We start from the raw sequence: 21,343 nt of genomic DNA on the forward strand, positions 1-21,343 counted from the left end.
AATCATAGGTGGTACCACCTAGAATCCTCTTTAGATTTCAGTAGTAAAAAGGGCCTCAATAAACCAACCTAGAGGGTTGGGTTTGGTTTTGTTTAAATCTAATGAGATAACATACATAAAACAGTTTTTAAACCTTAAAGTGCTATTATCATTAATTATTATTAGCTTATTTTCCTCTGGATCTCAGAGTGAGAAAGGAACTCCCAGTGAGGAACCTCCCTTTTCCATCAAAGACAGGAAACTGTTCCACAGCATCTGGGAACACTGGTTAAGTGACTTGTCCAGGATCATATGCCATTATATGTCAAAAAGAACTCTGAGAATGGCTCTTGATCCATTTTACCATGCTTCCCCTGTGGTAATAGGAATGCACTAATTAACCCCTTACTACCTATTTGAGTACTTACTGTTCATTATTATTTTGTCAGAAGTAATGGTAATTATCAATATGTGCATACAATAAAATACTATGTAAAAATATAAATTAACTTAATGAAGTATGACTAATTGAAATGCTTTACTTAGAATTGATGAGTAAAATCATAAGTAAAAGGCTTGTTTTCTAATCTTATATTTGACAGAACATGGTATCATTTACCTAGTAATTGTCCACTTGAATTTCAATCACATCATTACCATAATGTTTCTCCTTCACCCTCCTCTTTCCTTCTTTCCCCAGAACTTTATAGCTACTGAAGTACTCAAGCTGTTCAGCCTTAAAAAGGAACCAAACCACAAAACAGATTGGCAGAAAATGATGAAATTTGGACGGAAGAAGAGAGACCGAGTTGATCACATCTTGGTCAGTAACTAAAGCGAAGCATTGTTGTTGTTTAGGCCACAAGATTCTGTCCACCACAGCCCAGGTTTAACTTCATCTTCAGTAAAGGAGTCTGTCTCCTGGCTTTGCAAAGTAGATCATACAGGTGTTTCCAGCCTTTGTTGAGTACATCTTCTGTACACATATTCTACACTAGTCGTGATGGCATCCTTAAATGTAAAAATAATCTCTCTTCATCTCCATTCCTCAGTTCATTGAACAAATATTGGTTAAGCATCAACCAGAGTTGTCCTTAATAGCTGGTGCAAGGCACTAGGGATACAAAGAATTCAAGGAGCTTTTGGACCTGAAGCACTTTTTAGCTGATGGATTAAGAAGACATCATGATGGACCTGAGTTGGACTTTTCACATTCACATCACCATGGCCCCCAAGCAAACTTTGTTTTAGTTAATACTTAGGGGAGAATAACCGATAAGTTTTTTCAACTTAAACTTCTTGTGCCTTTATCTCCTAGACCATAAAAAGAAAAACTTTTTAAGCCATGTTTAAATTAATCCATTTTACATATATGGCTGATAATGAAGAAACTGAGGCAGAGAGAGATTGAGTAACTTGCCCAGGGTCGTGGAGCTAGTAAATGTTTGAAGAGGATTCAAACTAAAGTGTTCTAGATCAAGGTCCTGTGTTCTGTCCACTGTACCACATTAATGTGTGATGGATTCTTTCTGTACACAGGGAACTTTTTCCTCTTCAAGTATAAAAGATTCTTGTATACTTGTTGCTTCAATCTACTTGATTAATGTTTAAGTAAAGTGTCATCCAGAGTAATTTTGCTAGATTAATAACAAGTGCTAACAAAACAAGCAATTCCTATTATTATATATGGAGGAGGGCCCTGAATTTTGGTTCCTAGTTGTGATAATTAATACTTGCAATTTCCTTTGAGCAAATCACTTAATTTGTCTGGGACAAACTTTTACTCATCTTTAAGGTAGGTGGATTGGATGAGGTACTAAGGGTATCAAGTTAACCTTAATATAGGACATGGTATTTGAACTGAGTCTTGAAAGATAGGTAGCTTTTTTTGTGTGTGTGTGAGGCAATTGGGGTTAAGTGACTTGCCCAGGGTCACAGCTATTAAGTGTTAAGAGTCTGAGGCTGGATTTGAACTCAGGTCCTCCTGAATCCAGGACTGGTGCTCTATCCACTGCGCCACCTAGCTGCCCCAATAGAGTTAGCATTTTAACAGACAGAGATGAGATGGTGTATTTGCTGTACATGTGGAACAACATAATCAGTGGCATAAAGGTGAAGCGCAAGTACTTGGGGAAAACAGAAAGGTATCCAGTTTGGCTAGGATGTGCAGAACAGAATTATGATCTAAGGTTGAAAAAGCAGGTTAGAGCCAGTTTGTGGAGCTGTGAATATAGGGTAAGAGTATGGGACTTAATTCCCATTTCACTGGCTACCAACTGCTGATTGAATAATGTGTATAATATCTGTGTTTTGGGAAGGTTAGTCAGGCAGCTCTGTGAAAGAAAAATTGAAAGGAGGAAGAAAACTTATTAAAAGACTTATTGAAATAGCCCTGGATAGATGATGAGTCCCTGAACTAGGGGAGATGCAATGGCAAGTATGGTGCAGATGCAGATGATATTGGTAATGTAGAATCTTCTTGGCAACTGAATACATGAGAATTGAAGAAGAGGAAGGAGGAATTAAAAGTGATATTTCAAGAATAGGTGGCTAGGAAAAAAGTAGTACCTAACCAAAAGTCTGGAGAAAGGTTTTTTGGGTGGGAGAGAACAGTAAGTTTAAGTGTTTTATTTGTTTGTTTTGGGAAGCAGGATTATGTCATTTGCCCAGGGTTGCACAGCTAGTAAGTGTCTGGGGTCATATTTGAACTCAGGTCCTCCTGATTCGGGGGCTGGAGCTCTATCCACTGCACCACCTAGCTGCCCTGAGTTGAGTTTTGAAACATGCTCAATTTGAAGCGACAGTCGGACAGACTGTGTATAGAGATGTATCAGTAGTTAGAAACATAGATCTAGAGCTCAGAAGCGGGCATATTAGCCAAGGGTAGAGGTTGGGAAGTTATCTTGGTAGATAGTAGAGGTAGTAATTGAAGCTATAAGAATGAGAGATTTTCAAAAGAGTGTAGGAACAGGAGACAAACCTGAGGACAGAACTTTGTGGAATGTCTATATTGTAGCAAAACAAACCTGGGCTTGGAGACCAGGAGACCTGGGAGGTGCTTCCACAGGAGCCACAGGTTCATTCTGTGACCCTGGACAAGGCTTTTAACCTTTCTGAGCTTTGACTTCCTTTTCTGTAAAATGTTTGGTTTATATATAATAGCATTAGAAAGTGAAACTTGATCTGCTTCATTTTCTGTTCAAGGTAGGATTATGTTTCGAACCTCCCTGGGAGCACATAGTGTGACGTGTGTGCTAAAATTGAACCCATTTCTTTGGTGACTGTTCACAGAAATACACTTGATGCATACGTGGAGAAATGGATCTTTGGCCCTCATTTCCCAGTCTCTGCTCTAGTTTTCATTTAATTTAGGTATCTCAAAGAACTATATGTCAGAAAAAGTAAGAGTTATAGTGATTTTTACAATTCTTTTTAAATCCCAGGTACAAGAGCTTCATGAGGAGGAGGCTCAGTGGGTGAACTATGATGAAGATGAACTCTGCGTAAAGATGCAGCTCGCTGATGGGATCTTTGAGACCTTAATCAGGGATACTATTGATGTTCTGAATCAGATCAATGAAAAACAGGGGAGAATGCTGCTTGTGTGACACCTTCCAAATAAACCGAAAACATTGTGACAATTTGAGTTGTGGGCCTTTCTGCCTCCTGATATACACTAAGCTCCATCGTAGCAAGAATGCTGCTGGCCCTTGTATCTGGTTTTAAAGACAGTTCCCATGGAATCCCAGGAGCAATCTGGTACAGCCTTTGCCTTTAGATACTGTTTACTAAGCATATCGGTTATTTTCAGTGAGCAAGGTTGCACGTATGATGCTGACACACAGGCATGTTTCTAATCACCACTTTTCAGCATCCTAAATGGTCTTAGGTGAGGGCTGAAAACACCAGAATTACCTCTTAGTGTAGCTGAGGGTACCAGTTTACTCAAGTCCTAAGTCAAGAACTAGTTATAAATAGAAGTATCATATCATTTTTGGACTCTTACTGGCCTACACCATCTGGCTGTAATAAATGGACAGTACAGTACTTAAACAGTGTTACGCTCTTCACTACTTTTTAATGGACAGCTCTAACAATGTACATCAGTTTTACACTCTGGAGTTCATTTGTTTTCTATTACTGAAGTTTAGGAGCACAAATGGATTGTCAGGGTAACAGAAGAAAATGGCTCACCTTGCTTTCTGTTCTCCGTAGAGACAATTTGAGACCTTTTCCCGTTTTCTGTTTTGGGGCATGAGAGCAAAGAAATGCCCTTTTAGAAGATTGGGTACAAAAGATTGACCCAGGGTCAGCTCTTCCCATCCTTGTCCCCACCCCCTACTTTTCCCTCTCATTCTGAACCACCATCAGCTGCTCCTAGCATCACGGATACTCAGGACTGTCTCAGGCATCCAGGCAGGCAGAAGTGAACATTGCTCATTTGGGTCTTCCCTCCCCTGATTCCCATGTTCACCCAAGAAATCAGAGAAACTTTTACTTGAATCATTTAGGAAACGAGTATATGCACCAAAGACCAAAAAAAGTTATGCCCATTGCTTGTGTGCTTGTATTACGCTTGTAGAACTTCACTTAATTTATTTTATGATAAATTATTAAGTTTGAAATGTGTGTCTTCTGCAAAGTTGGTTATGCTGCCCACCTTCAACACTGAAACCACAGAACCTGTGAAAGGTGCTTTGTGTGTTAGTTTAAATTTCTATCCTGAAAGCTTACATGATAAAACTAGAGGTTTGAATAAAACCATACACAAATGTTGGAAAAGTCATTTGGATTCGATGGAGAGGCTATTAATAGGATGAATGAACTTTACCAAGACAAATTGCAATGTGCAGGAGTTGAGAAATGATTTAAGACACCATAAGGTCAAATTCTGCCTCTCTTTACATTGCTCATTACAATTGTTACCTTGTGTAGAGGAATTATATAGCACCCAGCTGCTCTGTTAGAGTGTGCATGGTGCTCTTTTCTGACCTCATTACCCTGTCTTTTGACTCACTTATAGTAATCAGTACTGTCCCTATTCATGTTAGGATGTAGATAACCCTAGGCTTGAATGTAGATGCCTTAAATTCAAGGGTTCTGAACTAGAAACATGATGAGACCTCAACTGATTCAATATTCCCAAACATCTTGGAGTTGATGGACTCCAAACCTTGTTAGGAAATCCCCAAAGATGCTATATCTTTAAACGTGCATATACATTCATTTCTCTACCTTTCCTCCAAACCTGTCCCGATTCCTTACTTTTTCACTATGCACACCTCCATTTTGGCTTTCTCCGGTTCCATATTTCCCTTATTAATAAGTGAGTGAAATAATCATTGGAATCTTTGCATTTTGCACAATGACTGGTAGGTGATATTTCTTGAACATCAGGAACAGAACCTTAAATGTATTTTGGTCCATTGAAGTTCTCAGATGCATTTACCAGCATCTTATCTGAGCTCTTCAAGACAAACTGTAGCCTTCTTGCCATGAGGGGCAAATTAACAAGAAGAAAACAAGGGGATGGGGTGGTCAGAGTTATTAACATAGTCACTTTTTTTAAAACCATAGGAATGTGAGGATTAGATGGTTGGTTTTCTGTAGGCTTTAGTTAATGTTTTATGCAAGAGGAAAGAAGGCAGACATGCATCATATACATATTTGTTATAATACTGAAACTTCAGGACTGGCATACATTTTTGATGCACTATTGTGGAAATACTAAAATAGGAAAACCGTTTATCCCAGATTCTCATCTGGCCCTAAAACTATTTCTTAAGAATAAAGTCCACTACATTCATTCCTAATTTTTATAAATAAAACAGTACTGTTGCTGGGGGATGGGGGATGGGGGGTGGGGGGGACTTGTGGGGGGGTGGAATCTGCATAGCCAGTCCATGGAGTAGGTAGAGTAAGCAGGTGTTTTAAGCCCATATAATCAGAAATATTGCCAAGAAAACTTAGTACCGATCCTATACATTTTGATCTTAAAATACTACTCCTGTCTTTGATACCACAATTTCTCTTTACTACCTTGAGAATACAACCTATTTTTAGGTTCTGGATGGGAAATAGGAAAAATAACGGTTTTATTTCTTGAAAGAAGTAATTATTTGTGTTCTTTTGACAAGTCCAAGAAACAACATAGAACCAAGCAAGGAAATATAATACTTATTTCCCTGTCCCTTAACTGTTTTAGGAATAATTAGGAATGGGTGCATTGTTAGGATTTAAGATTGATTTATACAGAGACTGATCATCTCAGGATTAGATCCTTTTTACAAAGCCCTGCCTTCACTGAACATACACTCCCTTCCAATATTTGTTCTTTCCCTCTTTTTTCCCCCTTTGTCCTCCCTTTCACTCTGACCTTGTCTTTCCCCTGAGAATAAGATCATGAAATTAGAATTAGACTCTTGAAGACTGGCACCATCAGAATTCAGTACTGAATGGAGATATGGCTCCTGAGTCCAAAATGATTTGTGCTGTCTGGGATAATGTTAAACTCTAGAAAACGACACAGGGTTCCACAGTCCTTTTTCAGGACTGAACAATAATGCATTAGGAAAAAGTTGAGGAAATCTCAAAAGTAAACATGAATGGTGAATTTGTTTCACCCAAAAAAATTTATTTCTCTAAATACAGATTTAAGACATCTTTCAGAAAAGATTGTGGTGTTTATTCATTAGAGTGTTGTGGCTTGTTGAAAAAAGTTCATACACATTCTTTTCTTGAAAAAAGTGGCCTTAGCTTTTTGCAATACTTGAAATAAAGGTGTGTACCTGAAAAAGAATTTCTGTAGCACAACAGTAGAGACCATTAACTTTTCTGCAAGGAATTCAAGTCAAACTTTCATCTCCCTTTTACTACCTTAAGAAGACTAGTGAGTAAAGCATTAATTTTAAGTAAAGAAATAATAGAAACTACAATGATGTTTAATGCAAATTGTAGGAATTTACATGTTTACAAATCATCTTAAACTGGTTGTGCAACAATTCAAGAGGATTTCTTTGTATTTTTAAAATTCCAAGAAAAAATGTAAACTGATATAATAGGGGTACTATCATTTGAATTAACCCATGTTTAATAGCTTTTCCTTCCAGGCTTTGCAAAGCCTCCTTGATACACATTGCAAAGCCTTCTCTGAGGGGATGCCTAGCCTCCCCGTGTGTACTGTATTGTGCAGATATTAAAAAATAAATAAACCCGTTTACTGTGTATGTGTAAATAGGCCTGATTTTCAGGCCATTTTCAGCCAATCATCACATCCAGTGCAGTTTTTGCATAGCCGACTTAAGGGTGTGGTTTGTAAGTATGAACTGTAAAATAACTGGGATGATTCCCTGTGTATACCAGTGTAAATATCTTTATTCTGAAATGTACTTTAAAAAGATAAAAATCTGTAAATAAACTGATTTATAAATTAACTTCCTTCTAATTGTGCATTTTTCATACCTAAAAAGGAGTATCATAAAAACTTCTATGAACCTTATAAAACTTCACTAATTTCTGATCACTTGTTTCAGTATGAGACTACTGAAGCTTTAACAGTTCAAGAACAAACTGTTGATGAGTTTAAATGAATACCCATTAAGAGCTTAAACTAATACATGGCTATAGTATAGGATTATTGGGTTTTACATGAAGTATTTTACAATCCCTAAATAAAGTAAAAATCAGAAGTCATGTGACAGCTTCCAGCCACAATGTACCTTGCACAGTAAGAAAATGTCACGGGCAGTTAAAGAGACCAAAAGAAAGTTGTTTGTTGACCCAAAGAAGATAGAAAAAGAGACTATAATTTGGTGCCCTTTGATCTCTATCCCTAGGAACATGCAACTCTGCCCTAGGATGGAGAAGTTAAGATAATGAAACATCTTTAATGCAGTGAAAAAAATCATGATAAAGGAAGCAACTAAACTACAAGCTGTGAATGAGACTTACCAAAGTAGTGAATATTTTTTAATGTTGAATAGACTAATATTTAAGAAATATCAGAAAAAATGAGTCAAATTTTTAAATGGAGTGTAAACTTCATTAGATTCTGAGAAAGATTTAATCTTGAAGAAATTTGGTGAATCCTTAGAGGTTTAACTGTGGTATAAAGTTCATACATTGTCAAAATGTCAAAAGTTTAAGAGGTATATAGGGACCAAGATCTCATGTAATTCTTATCTTAGAAAAAATAATGTTGGCATGGGAGTGCCTCTTCACTAGCCGTTTTTATTCTGCCTTCAAAATGAGATACCCTCATCCACTCTTCCTCAAGCTGTGGTCTTTCTTTGATCCTTTAATGCAGTTTTGGTGGGAGAGGGAAGAGCTATATTGGGCATCTTGAGGTGGATATGTACTGAACTAATTGATGTCAAGAATAATCACCTTGGGACAGCTAGGTGGCGCAATGGATGGAGCACTGGCCTTGGACTCAGTAGGACCTAAGTTCAAATCCGGCCTCCGACACTTAACACTTACTAGCTGTGTGACCCTGGGCAAGTCACTTAATCCCAATTAACTCACACACACAAAAAAAAGAATAATCATCTTTGGGGTGGGGGGGCAGCTAGGTGGCACAGTGGATAAAGCACCAGCCCAGGATTCAGAAGGACCTGAGTTCAAATTTTATCTCAGACACTAGACACTTAACTAGCTGTGTGACTGGCCAAGTCACTTAACCCTCATTGCCCCGCCCCTCCAAAAAGAATAATCACCTTTGGTATAGGAAAAAAAAAACAGAACAAAAAATTTTAATGGTGAGTTGAAACCCAAAATGATTTGGGAAATAACCACCTTGCTGCTCTTGAGTTAAAGACACCAATCTCAGAGCAACTATATTCTAATGTGTGGAACGAATTCACTTTCATTAACACTTAGTACTCAGTCTCCTTTGCTACACTGTCACCTTTCTCTCCCTATCCCTCCAACTCTTGAGTACCCCAAGACTATATCCTACTAGGTCATCTCTCCACACTCTTGATCATCTCAACTCCAATATGTTCAGTCATCTCTGTGTATTCCCCAATCTATATATCCAGACCAAATATACTGCCCTCCAGTGAATGAAGGAAGGAAAGAAAAAGCAATTACCCAGTGTCTGTTATGTGCCAGGCACTAAGAATACAAAGATTTTCTTCCAAAGATACATTTTAATAGGAGAAGATAATATATATTGGGGGAAAGGTGATCAAGGAAGGGGGTGCGGGTGGTGTTCTAGGAATGGGATGCAGGAATGCTCACAGTGGCATGTAAATAATGAGATAACCTAGGTAGATCCAGCTAGTTGGCTAGATGTATAATATTGAAGTTGAAGCAAGGTCTGGTCCAGGGATTAGATACAGTGGGTTAAATGGGCTAGTTTGCATGCTGTCAGTTACCAATCAACTAGGTTGAAATTCAAAGTAGATTAACTTTTCTAGGGATTCAGGGCATGGCTTCTGAAACACTGGAAATGGAAGTCCAAATCCTAGGTCTTATGTAGAAGGTACTGGTCCATGTGGAGAGGATTGGCTGGAAGATGGTGAAATGACCTGGGTAGATAAACTGAATGGAATGTGAGACTGGCACATAGTCTGGTATCTATGGCTAGAAAGTACATATGGTGGGCTATTGGAGTCTGTTGGATATCTCTACCTTGACTTCCAAGAGTTTCTCAAACTCAATATATTCATTATCTTGCCCTCAGATATACCTCATTTCCAAACTTTCCTATTTCTGTTGATATACCAGCATTCTTTCAGCTGCCCAGGTTTGCAAATTCAGTCATCTTCAAACTTTTCACTCTTCCTCAATCCCCATATCTGATGGGTTTCCATACATTGTCAATTCCACTAACACACCACTTCTCACTTCCATTCCCTTCTCTTCATTCACCTAGACTATTGCAATAGCCCCCAAATTTGTTTCCTTTCTTCTCTCCAGTACGACTTCTTGCTGCTGAAATGATCTCCCTAAGGCACAGGTCTGATACTCTGTATGTGGAATTATAAGAGGTAGAGCTAAAAGGGACCTCAGAGACTATCCAGTATAACCTCATTATTTTCTAGATGAAAAAACTGTGGCCCCAGGGAGACTGTGACTTTGCCTATGTTCTGTACTAAATGTGAGCAGCAAGATCACATACAAAATGTAAGAGGTGAGATTTAAACTGAGATCCTCTATCTCCAGAAATCTCTTCCCACTGTACCACAAGGACCTGAATTCAAGTACTGGCTCTATCAACTGTGTGTCCTTGGGCAAGTTGCTTAACCTCGGGCCTGAGTTTCATCATCTGTAAAGTGTAGGAATTTGATTTAGGACCTTTCCAGTTTAGATCCATGAACTCTGGGAAAAATAATGTATTGAACTTGGAGTGAGAAACACCTGAATTAGAATACTGTCTCTGACACTAACTAGCTGCATGGGCTTGGGCAAATCATTTAACTTCTCTCAGCTTCAGTTTCCTCATCTATAAAATGGGGATGATGAGAGCACTTACTCTCAAAAAGTTCTTGTGAGAATCCAATGAGGTAACATGTAAAACATTTGCAAACAAGGTATATATGTCACCTAGTATTATTATTATCCCATGTCACTACCTTGGTTCAGGAATCTTCAGCAGCTTCCCTATTGCTGCTAAAATAAAGTACAAACTCTTCAATTTGACATTTAAAGCCCTATACAATCCATCTCCAGTCTACCTGTCCAGATTCTTTTTTTTTTTTTTTAATTTTAGTGAGGCAATTGGGGTTAAGTGACTCGCCCAGGGTCACACAGCTAGTAAGTGTTAAGTGGCTGAGGTCAGATTTGAACTCAGGTCCTCCTGACTCCAGGGCCAGTGCTCTATCCACTGCGCCACCTAGCTGCCCCTTGTCCAGATTCATTTAAGATTACTGCCCTTCGTGAATTCTTTGTTCCACTCAAACTTCTAATCCAAACTCATCATTCCATCTCCCAACTGTCCTATATGCCCAGAATGTATTCCATCCTCACCTCTGACTCTCAAGATCCTTATGTAATATCCTTTTCTGTGACTTCAGGGAGACTATTTTAGATGAAATTATGACTTTCGTCATAATTGTTCTGAGCCCCCAGTTAGGAAAATTCCTAACATTTAGGCAGAGGTTGAACTCTCCATCTAAATTTACATTTATAGCCATTTCTGTTGTTAAAGCAAAAAATCAGCTTTTACTCGAAACATTTAGGTAACAAAACAGCAGATGATCATTAGAATGTCTATGTATGGATAGAGCACCGGCCCTGGAGTCAGGAGTACCTGGGTTCAAATCCGGCCTCAGACACTTAACACTTACTAGCTGTGTGACCCTGGGCAAGTCACTTAACCCCAATTGCCTCACTAAAAAACAAAAAAAAACAAAAAACAAAAAACAAAAAAAAGAATGTCTATGTATGAGATAGTCACTATGGAGGGGGAAAGGGGGAGAAAAAGCAGGGTTTTCTTGTTAGTTCCCTAGGACTTCGAGTAAGTACTAATGAGGTCAAGCTGGGTCTTGTGCTCTGAGATGCCTGTAGAGCTGATGGCCTCCTCAATATCTCCCTTCTCTACGACTGCTTAGTCCTCTTTTCTTTCTCCTTTTTCTGGTTGCCCTACAGTAGGGTTTTCTTGGCAAAAACACTATAATGATTTGCCATGTCCTTCTTCAGCTTATTTTACAGATGAGGAAACTGAGATAAACAGGATTGAGTAACGTGCCCAGGATCACATAGCTAGTAAGTGTCTGAGGCAGGACATGAACTCAGTTCAGTTGCCCCTTCCAAACCCTTTTTTGATGTTGTTCAGTTGTGTCCAACTCATTTGGAAAACCTTGACAAAGATACTGGAGTGGTTGAAGATTTTTGTAAATGCTGAACTATTTTAAGAATGAAAATGTGATGGTGCTGATACCTAAACCAGGTAGAGCAAAATCAGACAAAGAAAACTATAGACCAATTTCTTTAATAAATATTGGGGGGGGCAGCTAGGTGGCGCAGTGGATAAAGCACCGGCCCAGGATTCAGGAGATCCTGAGTTCAAATCTGGCCTTAGACACTTGACACTTACTGGCTGTGTGACCTTGGGCAAGTTACTTAACCCCCATTGCCCCTCAAAAAAAAAAGAATAAATATTGGGGCAAAATTCTTAAATAAAATACTAGCAAGGAGATTATAGTTATATATCGCAAAGATCATATACCATGATCAGGTGGGATTTATACCAGGAATGCAGGGCTGGTTCAGTATTGGAAAACTATCAGCATAATTGACCATATTGATACCAAAACCAACAAAAATTATATGGTTATCTCAAGAGATGCTGAAAAGGCTTTTGACAAAATACAACACTCATTAATTTTTTTTTTTTTGCTGGGCAATGGGGGTTAAGTGACTTGCCCAGGGTCACACAACTAGTGAGTGTCAAGTGTCTGCAGCTGGATTTGAACTCAGGTCCTCCTGAATCCAGGGCCGGTGCTTTATCCACTGCGCCACCTAGCTGCCCACCACTCACTCATTCTTATTAAGTACACTAAAAAGTGTAGGAATAATGGAGCTTTCCTTTAAAATGATAAGGAGTGACAGCTGGGTGGCACAGTGGATAGAATACCAGCCCTGCATTCAGGAGGACCTGAGTTCAAATCCAGCCTGAGACACTTGACACTTACTAGCTGTGTGACCCTGGGCAAGTCACTTAACCCCAATTGCCTCACCAAAAATAAATAAAATAAAATAAAATGATCAGGAGTATCTATTTAAAACCACCAGCAAGCATTATCTATAATGGGAATAAACTGGAAGCCTTATGACAGGGATGAAGCAAGGATGCCAATTACCACTACAATTATTAAATACTGTACTAGAAATCCTAGCTAGGACAATAAGAGAAGAAAAAAAATGGAAGGAATTAGGCAATGAAGAAACAAAACTATCACTCTTTGCAGATATATGATGGTATATTTGGAAAATCCTAAAGAATCATCTAAAAACCTAGCTGAAAAAATTAACAACTTTAGCAAAATTGAAGGATGTAAAATAAACCCACATAAATCATCGACATTTCTATATATTACCAACAAAGTCCGGCAGCAAGAGATAGAAAGAGAAATTCCATTTAAGATAACTGTAGACAATCAAAAATATTTGGGAGTCTACCCACCAAGACAAACCCAGGAAAACAATTACAAAATACTTTTCACATAAATAAAGTCAGATCTAAACTGGAAAACTGTTCATTGCTCATGGGTGGGCTAAGCCAATATAATAAAAATGACAATTCTACTTAAATTAATTTTATGTATTCAGTGCTATACCAATCAAACTATGAAAAATTATTTTATAGAGCTAGAAAAAATAGTGAAATTCATTTGGGAGAACAAAAGTTCAAGAATATTAAGAGAATCAATGAAAAAAATGTGAAAGAAGGTGGCTTAATTGTACCAGATCTCAAGCTATATTACAAAACAGTAATCATCAAAACAATCTGATGCTAAGAAATAGAGTGATGGATAAGTAGAATAGATTAGGTATACAATACACAGCAGTAAATGACCATAATAATCTAATGTTTGATAAATGCAAAGATCCAAGCTTCTGAAACAAGAACTCACTGTTTGCAAAAAACTGCTGGGAAAACCGGAAAGAAGTTTGGCAGAAACTATGTATAGACAAACATTTTACACTGTATACCAAGGTAAGGTCAAAATGGACACAAGGTTTAGACATAAAGGATGATACCATAGGCAAATTAGGGGAGCATGGAATAGTTTATCTATCAGTTCTATGGAAAAAGAAGAATATATGATCAAACAAGAGATAATGGACATTTATGGGATATATCATGGATAATTTTGATTATATTAAATTTTAAAGGTTGTGCACAAGCAAAACCAATGCAGTCAAAATTAGAAGAAAAGCAGAAAGCTAGGGGAAAATTTTACAGCAATTTTTTCTGATAAAAGGCCATATATATATATATATGGAGAGAGAGAGAGAGAGAGAGAGAGAGAGAGCAGTCAAATTTATAAGATCACAAGTCATTCCCTAATTGAGGAATGGTCAAAGGATATGAAAAGGCAAGTTTTTGGATAAAAAATCAAAGCTAACTACAGTCATATGAAAAAATGCTCTAAATTACTATTGACTAGAGAAATGAAAATCAAAACTCTGAGGTATGACCTCACACCTATCAGATCGGCTAATTTGACAGAAAAGGAAAATGATAAATGTTGGAGGGGATATGTGAAATTGGGACACTGTTGATGCATTGTTGGAGTTGTGGACTAATCCAACGATTCTGGAGAACAATTATTTGGAACTATTCCCAAAAGGCCATAAAACTGCATGCCCTGTTGACCCAGCAATAGCACTACTAGAACTGCATCCCAAGAATATAAAAAAACAAGGAAAAGGACCTACCTATTTGTACAAAAATATTTATACCAACTCTTTTTGTCCTGGCAAAGAATTGGAAATTGAGGGCATGCCCATCAAATGGGGAATGACTGAACAAGTTCTGATATATGATTGTGATGGAATATTATTGTGCTATAAGAAATGGTGAGCAAAATGCTTTCAGAAAAAACTGGAAAGATTTACATGGACTGATGCAAAGTGACATGAACAGAAGCAAGAGAACATTGTACACTCTAACAGAAATATTGTACAATGATCAACTGTGAATGTCTTAGCTATCTAAGCAATACAATAATCTAAGACAATTTCAAAGGACTGATAGTGAAAAATGCTATCCACCTCCAGAGAAAGAACTGATGGAATCTGAATAAAGATAAAATAATGCTTTTCTCCCTACTTTTTCTTTTTTTTTTTTTTGGTCTGTGTTTTCTTTCACACATAAGTAATATGAAAATGTTTTGCATGACTGCATATGTATACTCTGTATCAAATTCTTCCCTTCTCGATAAGAGTGGGGAGGAAGGAGAGAATTTGGAACTCAAAATTTTTAAAAATGAGTGTTAAATTTTTTTTTACATGTGATTGGAAAAAAATGTTTTTAAGGTAGAAAATGTGAAACTGCCACCATAAATCTTTGTAATGGAGCAAACTGAAAGCAGTGAGCTCTATAATTTGAGGTGTTGGTAGCTATTGATCCTTGAGAAAATTGACATTTGAATGATACTATTTGCAATTTTAAATCCAGATTTGATTGAGTTTGTCCTAAAAATTATAATGTTGTCTCATTTAAAGTGAGGTAATTGTGATGCTTGATCCTTTATAAGTAGATGAGACCTTGATGGAAAATACACTTGATATTTGGCATCAATTTAATATGCTTAGAAATCAAAGGAGTAAGAATTAAAACTATAATTACACTATGCTGGTTTTTTAATGCAATTAGTATAGAGTACCAAATTTATAGATGGATGAAATGATTTACTATGTAAGATGATTTGGATTTGCATTCAACTGAATTCATGTTATTTGACTGGCAGAAAGTGGTTTGTTTGCAAAATCCATAATATTGTTTATGTTATTATAAGGCTTTTAATTTTTCTTATATTGTCCTTTGAGGGGGTATCATTATATAAGAAATGCTGTTGACTTGAAAACTGATACCCAGAGAGTAATACAATTGTATCAATGGAAAAATTCATTCCTCTTTTGATAAAGGCTGTTGCCATTATGGTTTTTAAAAAACACCTCTCAAGTATTTAATTGGATATATTTTGCTTTAAAATGAATAATAATATAATAACTTAAAGTTTGGGAAAGTACCACAGACTTTGTAAATATCTGAGAAGTTCTTTGGGGACTTACCAGATTTTTCAGTCCTCTGGGTCTTCAGCCTTATTAAAGTCATACATCTTAAGTCTGTTAGAGAAAGAACGTTGTGAAGTTCTAAAATAATGAAAAGGTTTAACAAGAAACTAGGATTTCTCACAGCTGCAGTAAAGGGTCTTAAAATTTTTTTTGTTATAAAGAGTGATGTTTGTTTGATAGGTTGTTTGGCCACTGCTTATGAAAATTATTAATGTATGTCTGGAATAGTATGTGTTAAAATTGCATCTTTGAGCCAGCTTAGTATCAACAGATTCTAGATTTAAAGACTATTTTACTGTAGAATAATAATAATAATCATCATACCTAAGCTGTGATGAGTAATTTAAGGTAAAATCTCTTGGGACAGTAATTTGATGTTGTTCTGAGGTTTGATTTCAGGTATGATTCTCTGAATTGTCATTGAGCCAATAATCTACCATGTAAGGGAAAAGCCAAGTGCTGCTCAAAGGAAGTGAAGTCTGAGAAATGCTTGAGGTGGAAATCTATGCCTGGAAAGGTTGAAAGGATAACCTTGCAAATGTGAAGGGAGGATCTTCTTGACTTAGCTTCCCCATTGTGTTATTTTCTTTTGAACAGGAAAATTTCCCATGTGGTTAATTCTTTTATTTTTATTTTTATTTTATTTTATAATTTTCTTTTTTTTCTTTTTTTTAAATTATAAAAGTATTTTATTATTTTCCGGTTACATGTAGAGATAGTTTTCAACATTTGTTTTTATAAGATTTCTAGTTTCACATTTTTCTCCTTCCCTTCCCTCCCCTCCCCTCTCCCCCCCCAAGACATCAAGTAATCTGATATAGGTTATATATGTACAATAATATTAAACATATTTCTGCATTAGTCATGTTATAAGAGAAGAATCAGAGCAAAAAGGAAAAACCTCAAAAAAGAAAAACAACAGCACCAAAAACAAAAGAAATAGTATGGTTCAATCTGCATACATATTCCACAGTTCTTTTTTTTTTTTTTCTAGATTTGGAGAGCATTTTCCATCATGAGTCCTTTGGAACTATCTTGGACCATTGTATTTCTGAAAAGAATCAAGTTTATTACAGTTGATCAACACATAATGTTGATGATACTGTATATAATGTTCTCCTGGTTCTGCTCATGCCACTCATCATCAGTTCATGCAAGTCCTTACAGGTTTCTCTGAATTCCTCCTGCTCATCATTTCTTTTTCTTTCTTTTTTTTTTTTACGGGGCAATGGGGGTTAAGTGACTTGCCCAGGGTCACACAGCTAGTAAGTGTCTGAGGCCGGATTTGAACTCAGATACTCCTGAATCCAGGGCCGGTGCTTTATCCACTGCACCACCTAGCCGCCCCCCTGCTCATCATTTCTTACAGCACAATAGAATTCCATTACATTCATATACAACAACTTGTTCAGCCATTCCCCAATTGATGGGCAGCCCCTCAATTTCCAATTCCTTGCCACCACAAAAAGAACAGCTATAAATATTTTTGTACATGTGGGTGCTTTTCCCTTTCCACATGGTTAATTCTAAGCCTGGCCATAGTACCCTGTGAATCATGTAGAACTTTTCTGTATGGTTGACTATTCCAAAATAAAGGCTAATAATGACTCTTACATGGAATCATACAAAGTTAAGGAAGCTTTATCCTGATTATGCTTATGTCAGGTTAGTCTGTGCCCTTGAAGGGACAGCCTTGATATTATTACAACTATGTTCCCTCTTCCTTTCACAGCAGACTTCTATAACAATGGCAGATGAGATGTAAAAGTTTATCTATATGACAAATTCTGTTGTTTCAATACTCAACATCTCTGAGTTACTATAATGGGATGGAAATATGAAAGATCTTACTGTTTTTGGTTTTATTATTCTGAATTTGTGGTTACTAATAGTTGTGTACTCATGCATAATATTAGGTGCTTAACATACCTCATTCTATCTGGATGATTTAAGGATAAAATATCCTCAGAGGAGGGGGTGGGGTGGACAGGACAAGCAGGACAAAAATGTGATGTGATAAAGACGTAAAAGTTTTACATTTTAATGGAGTGATAAACTTCACTCTGAGAAAAGCAACAAGATTGGCCTGGTTTCTCTAATAATTATTATATTCATATATTTATATGTATATGTCTGGCTTTTAAATGTTTCTATTAAAAACAAAATGAAAAATATAAGGATATATCCATAAGGTTTGAACTGGATTTCACCACATGAACTAGTTACTAGAAAATCAAACTTAAGAAAAACATTCTTCCATAATTGCTTGGGAATGAGGCCTATTCCAGACTTTCCAAAGGGAAAATAATTCCAAGTATCAGTTGGCTACATGGGACAACTAAAACTGAAGATGAAATAAACTGATTAAAGGTAGTTTAATTTGTAATCTGACTTAGTTTACCTCTCGAGTGTTTGTTTCTTTAAGGGATGTATGAGGTTATAACTCTGCTTAACTAAGTTTGTTCAACTTTTATGACATTGAATGAACTGAGGGATTATGAATTTGTCTTTTAAAAAAAAAATTTTGTGATGCTTGTGACCATGTATGTTCTTTCAGTGTCTGAGAGATCTCCCTGTATTATATAATGCACTTGTTTCCTGGTATAAGTGACTTCTAGCCACTGATCTTTACCCAATTTGATCCCTCTGATCCCTATCACTCTTTTTTTCCCCTATCACTCTTTAAAGAAATTCTGTTAAGATCTTGATAAGAAAGGCAGTGAAGGAGATGCCAACATTGACTTGGGTTATTTTAAACCTTAACCTACCTGTTTTTGTAATTGTGCAGGAATATTAGGCTTTGAGCCCAAAGCGGGGGTGGGGGACGTGTGTGTGTGGGGGGGGTGGCGAGAGCTGGAATTGTGGGAAAGTTTTATTGTATTGTTTGAACCTATCCCTGCATAGCTAGGAAACTATATCTACTGATTAGAGACCAGATTTGTTTAATGCTTAATGTTATGCTGACAAGAAACCCATTTAGATACAAAGACTGATACAAGGAGTTTTTTCCATTATACATCTCAAGCAGCTCACATATCTTATCTGAAAACTGTCTCCATGGTGGCCAATCAGTTACTGTTTCCTTGTTCTTTTGTTTGAATCCTATATAATATGTAACTTACAGACACTTGGGGAGAGTAGGCTATCCTTTTTTGTCCCTCCCCTCTACTGGATGACTTAATAAACTTCTTTATAAATTGTTTCAATGTAGGAATCTTTTGTTCTCATTTAAAAATCCCTACAACAACCCTGAGAGGTAGATCCTATTATCATCCTGGTTTTACAGATGAGAAAACTGAGGAAAACAGAAGTGAAGTGATGTACCCAAGGTCACACATCTAGTAAGTGTCTGAAGCTAGCTTTGATCTCAGCTCTTCTTGACTTCAGACCTAGCTATCCATCCACTATGCCATCTAGCTTAATACATAAGTTGAACTGATTGTGATTACCAAGCTGCTAACATATCACTGGAAAATGGCAAATATCAGCCTTATTTTTAAAAAAGAAAAAAGAGTACATTCTGACGGACAATTAGGTGGCACAGTGGATAAAGTGCTGGCCCTGGATTCAGGAGGACCTGACTTCAAATCCGGCCTCAGACACTTGATGCTTACTAGCTGTGTGATCCTGGGCAAGTCACTTAACCCTCATTGCCCAGCAAAAAATTAAAAAAAAAAACTAAAGAGTACAGTCTGCAAACTATTTGCCAATGAGTTTGGCCTTAATAGCTGCCAAAATTCTAAGATAAGTTGTTAAAGGAATAGTTATTAGATATCTTTTTTTTTTTGCAAGGTAATGAGGGTTAAGTGACTTGCCCAGGGTCATACAGCTAGTAAGTGTCAAGTGTCTGAAGCATAATTTTAACTCAGGTCCTCCTGAATCCAAGGCTAGTGCTTTATCCACTGCGTCACCTAGCTGCCCCCAGTTATTAGATATCTTGAAAAGGGAAGTCAAAGAGACAGCTTGGCTTCCTCAAGGACAGATCATGCCAAATTGTATTCCCCTTCTGATGTGATTGCTAGCCAGGAAGATCAGGAAAGTGTGTTCTGGGCACAACATTTTGGAAAGGACCTTGGTAAACTGCCTTAACTTCACCCCCCCACACACACACACACTAAATTAAAGACTCCTGAGCTTTTTAACTTCCTGTTTGTGGTTTTAGTATGAGAATATATGTAAGCAGTTGAAAGAGATTCATTTGCAACTGGAATCAGTTTGGTTATGTGTTTTAAATACCTCACTTTACATGTAATGATTTGTAAACCTTCAAGCTAAAAAAAATACATCAGCATGCCTCTTAATAATAATTATGAGTAACAGCTAGCATATATATAGCACTTTAAGGTTCATGCAGTGCTTTATAAATGTTATCTCAGTTGATCCTCACAAAAATCCTGGGAAGTAGATGCTATTATTGTCCCCATTTTACAGATTAAAAAACTGAGGCTGACAGAAGGGAAGATTGTAAGCCTATCAGGTCTTCCTGACTCCAACTCCTGGGCTCTATGCACTACAACACATACCTATCTCTAATAAGTAAAAGTTAGGTGAGCTTATGTTGTAGGAGTGATGAGAGTAAGCCCCTGATATTTTGAGACATCTCCCATGAAACTGGGCATAATAACATTAGTTCTGTCCAAAGGACCACATGCTTTGAGAACTCTCAAAAAAACCATACAGGGGCCAGCAGTTCCTGGCTGGTCAATAAATGATGGGATGAAGCTGAGCCAAAAGGGTTTGGTAACTGTGACAGCTCAGCTAGGTGGTTCTGTGGATAGAACTGGTCTTGGAATCAGGAAGACTCATCTTCCTGAGTTCAAATCTGGCCTCAGACACTTGCTAGTTGTGTGACCCTGTGCAAATCACTTAATCCCGTTTGTCTCAGTTTCCACATCTGTAAAATAAGCTGAAGAAAGGAAATGGCAAAGCATTCCAGTATCTTTGCCAAGAAAACCCCAAATGAGGTCATGAAGAATAAGTGACTGAACAACGTGACTGAACAACAACAACGAACTGAGCCTGAAAAAGCTGTACATTCTAGGCTACAAGAGGTTAGAAGAAATGGCTTCCTCTCTTTTTCTTTTTTTAAATTGTTAATAGCACTGTGTGGTTTTATTAACCATTCAAGTACAGTAAGATCTAATGAGACCAAGACAAGGGCAAGTAGGTGGCACAGTGGATAGAGTACCATGCTTGAAGTCAGGAAGACTCTTCCTAAATTCAAACTAGCCTCTGACTCTTACTAGCTGTGTGATACTGGGTGAGTCACTTAACCCTATTTGCCTCAGTTTCCTCATCTGTCAAATGAGCTAGAGAAGGAAATGGCAAATCACTCCAGTGTCTCTGCACAAAAAACCCCAAATGGGATCATAAAGCCATGACTGAATAATGACTGACCGAAAAATCAAGACATATTTTTAAAAGTGAATACATATCGAGCCTTTAACATTTTTGTTTTTGTTTTTTTGTGTGGGGGCAATTAGAGTTAAGTGACTTGCCCAGGGTCACATAGCTAGTAAGTGTCAAGTGTCTGAGGTCAGATTTGAACTCCGGTCCTCCTGAATCAGGGGCCAGCGCTTTATCCACTGCACCATCTAGCTGCCCCCAAGCCTTT

At 37.3% G+C, this 21,343-nt stretch overlaps 1 protein-coding gene across 1 annotated transcript in view; it reads left to right on the forward strand.

The window, feature by feature from the left end:
- The window catches only part of CEP350 (centrosomal protein 350), a 157,570-nt gene extending 151,752 nt beyond the window's left edge, over nucleotides 1–5,818 (forward strand). The window contains 2 exon segments of the mRNA XM_044001415.1: nucleotides 680–802; nucleotides 3,423–5,818. Of these exon segments, the coding sequence (XP_043857350.1) occupies nucleotides 680–802; nucleotides 3,423–3,587 (288 nt within the window). The 3' untranslated portion in view covers nucleotides 3,588–5,818.
- The last annotated feature ends 15,525 nt before the right edge of the window (nucleotides 5,819–21,343 follow it).

Source organism: Dromiciops gliroides, chromosome 4 (assembly GCF_019393635.1).
Source record: "Dromiciops gliroides isolate mDroGli1 chromosome 4, mDroGli1.pri, whole genome shotgun sequence".
In the NCBI taxonomy this organism is placed as follows: Eukaryota; Metazoa; Chordata; class Mammalia; order Microbiotheria; family Microbiotheriidae; genus Dromiciops; species Dromiciops gliroides.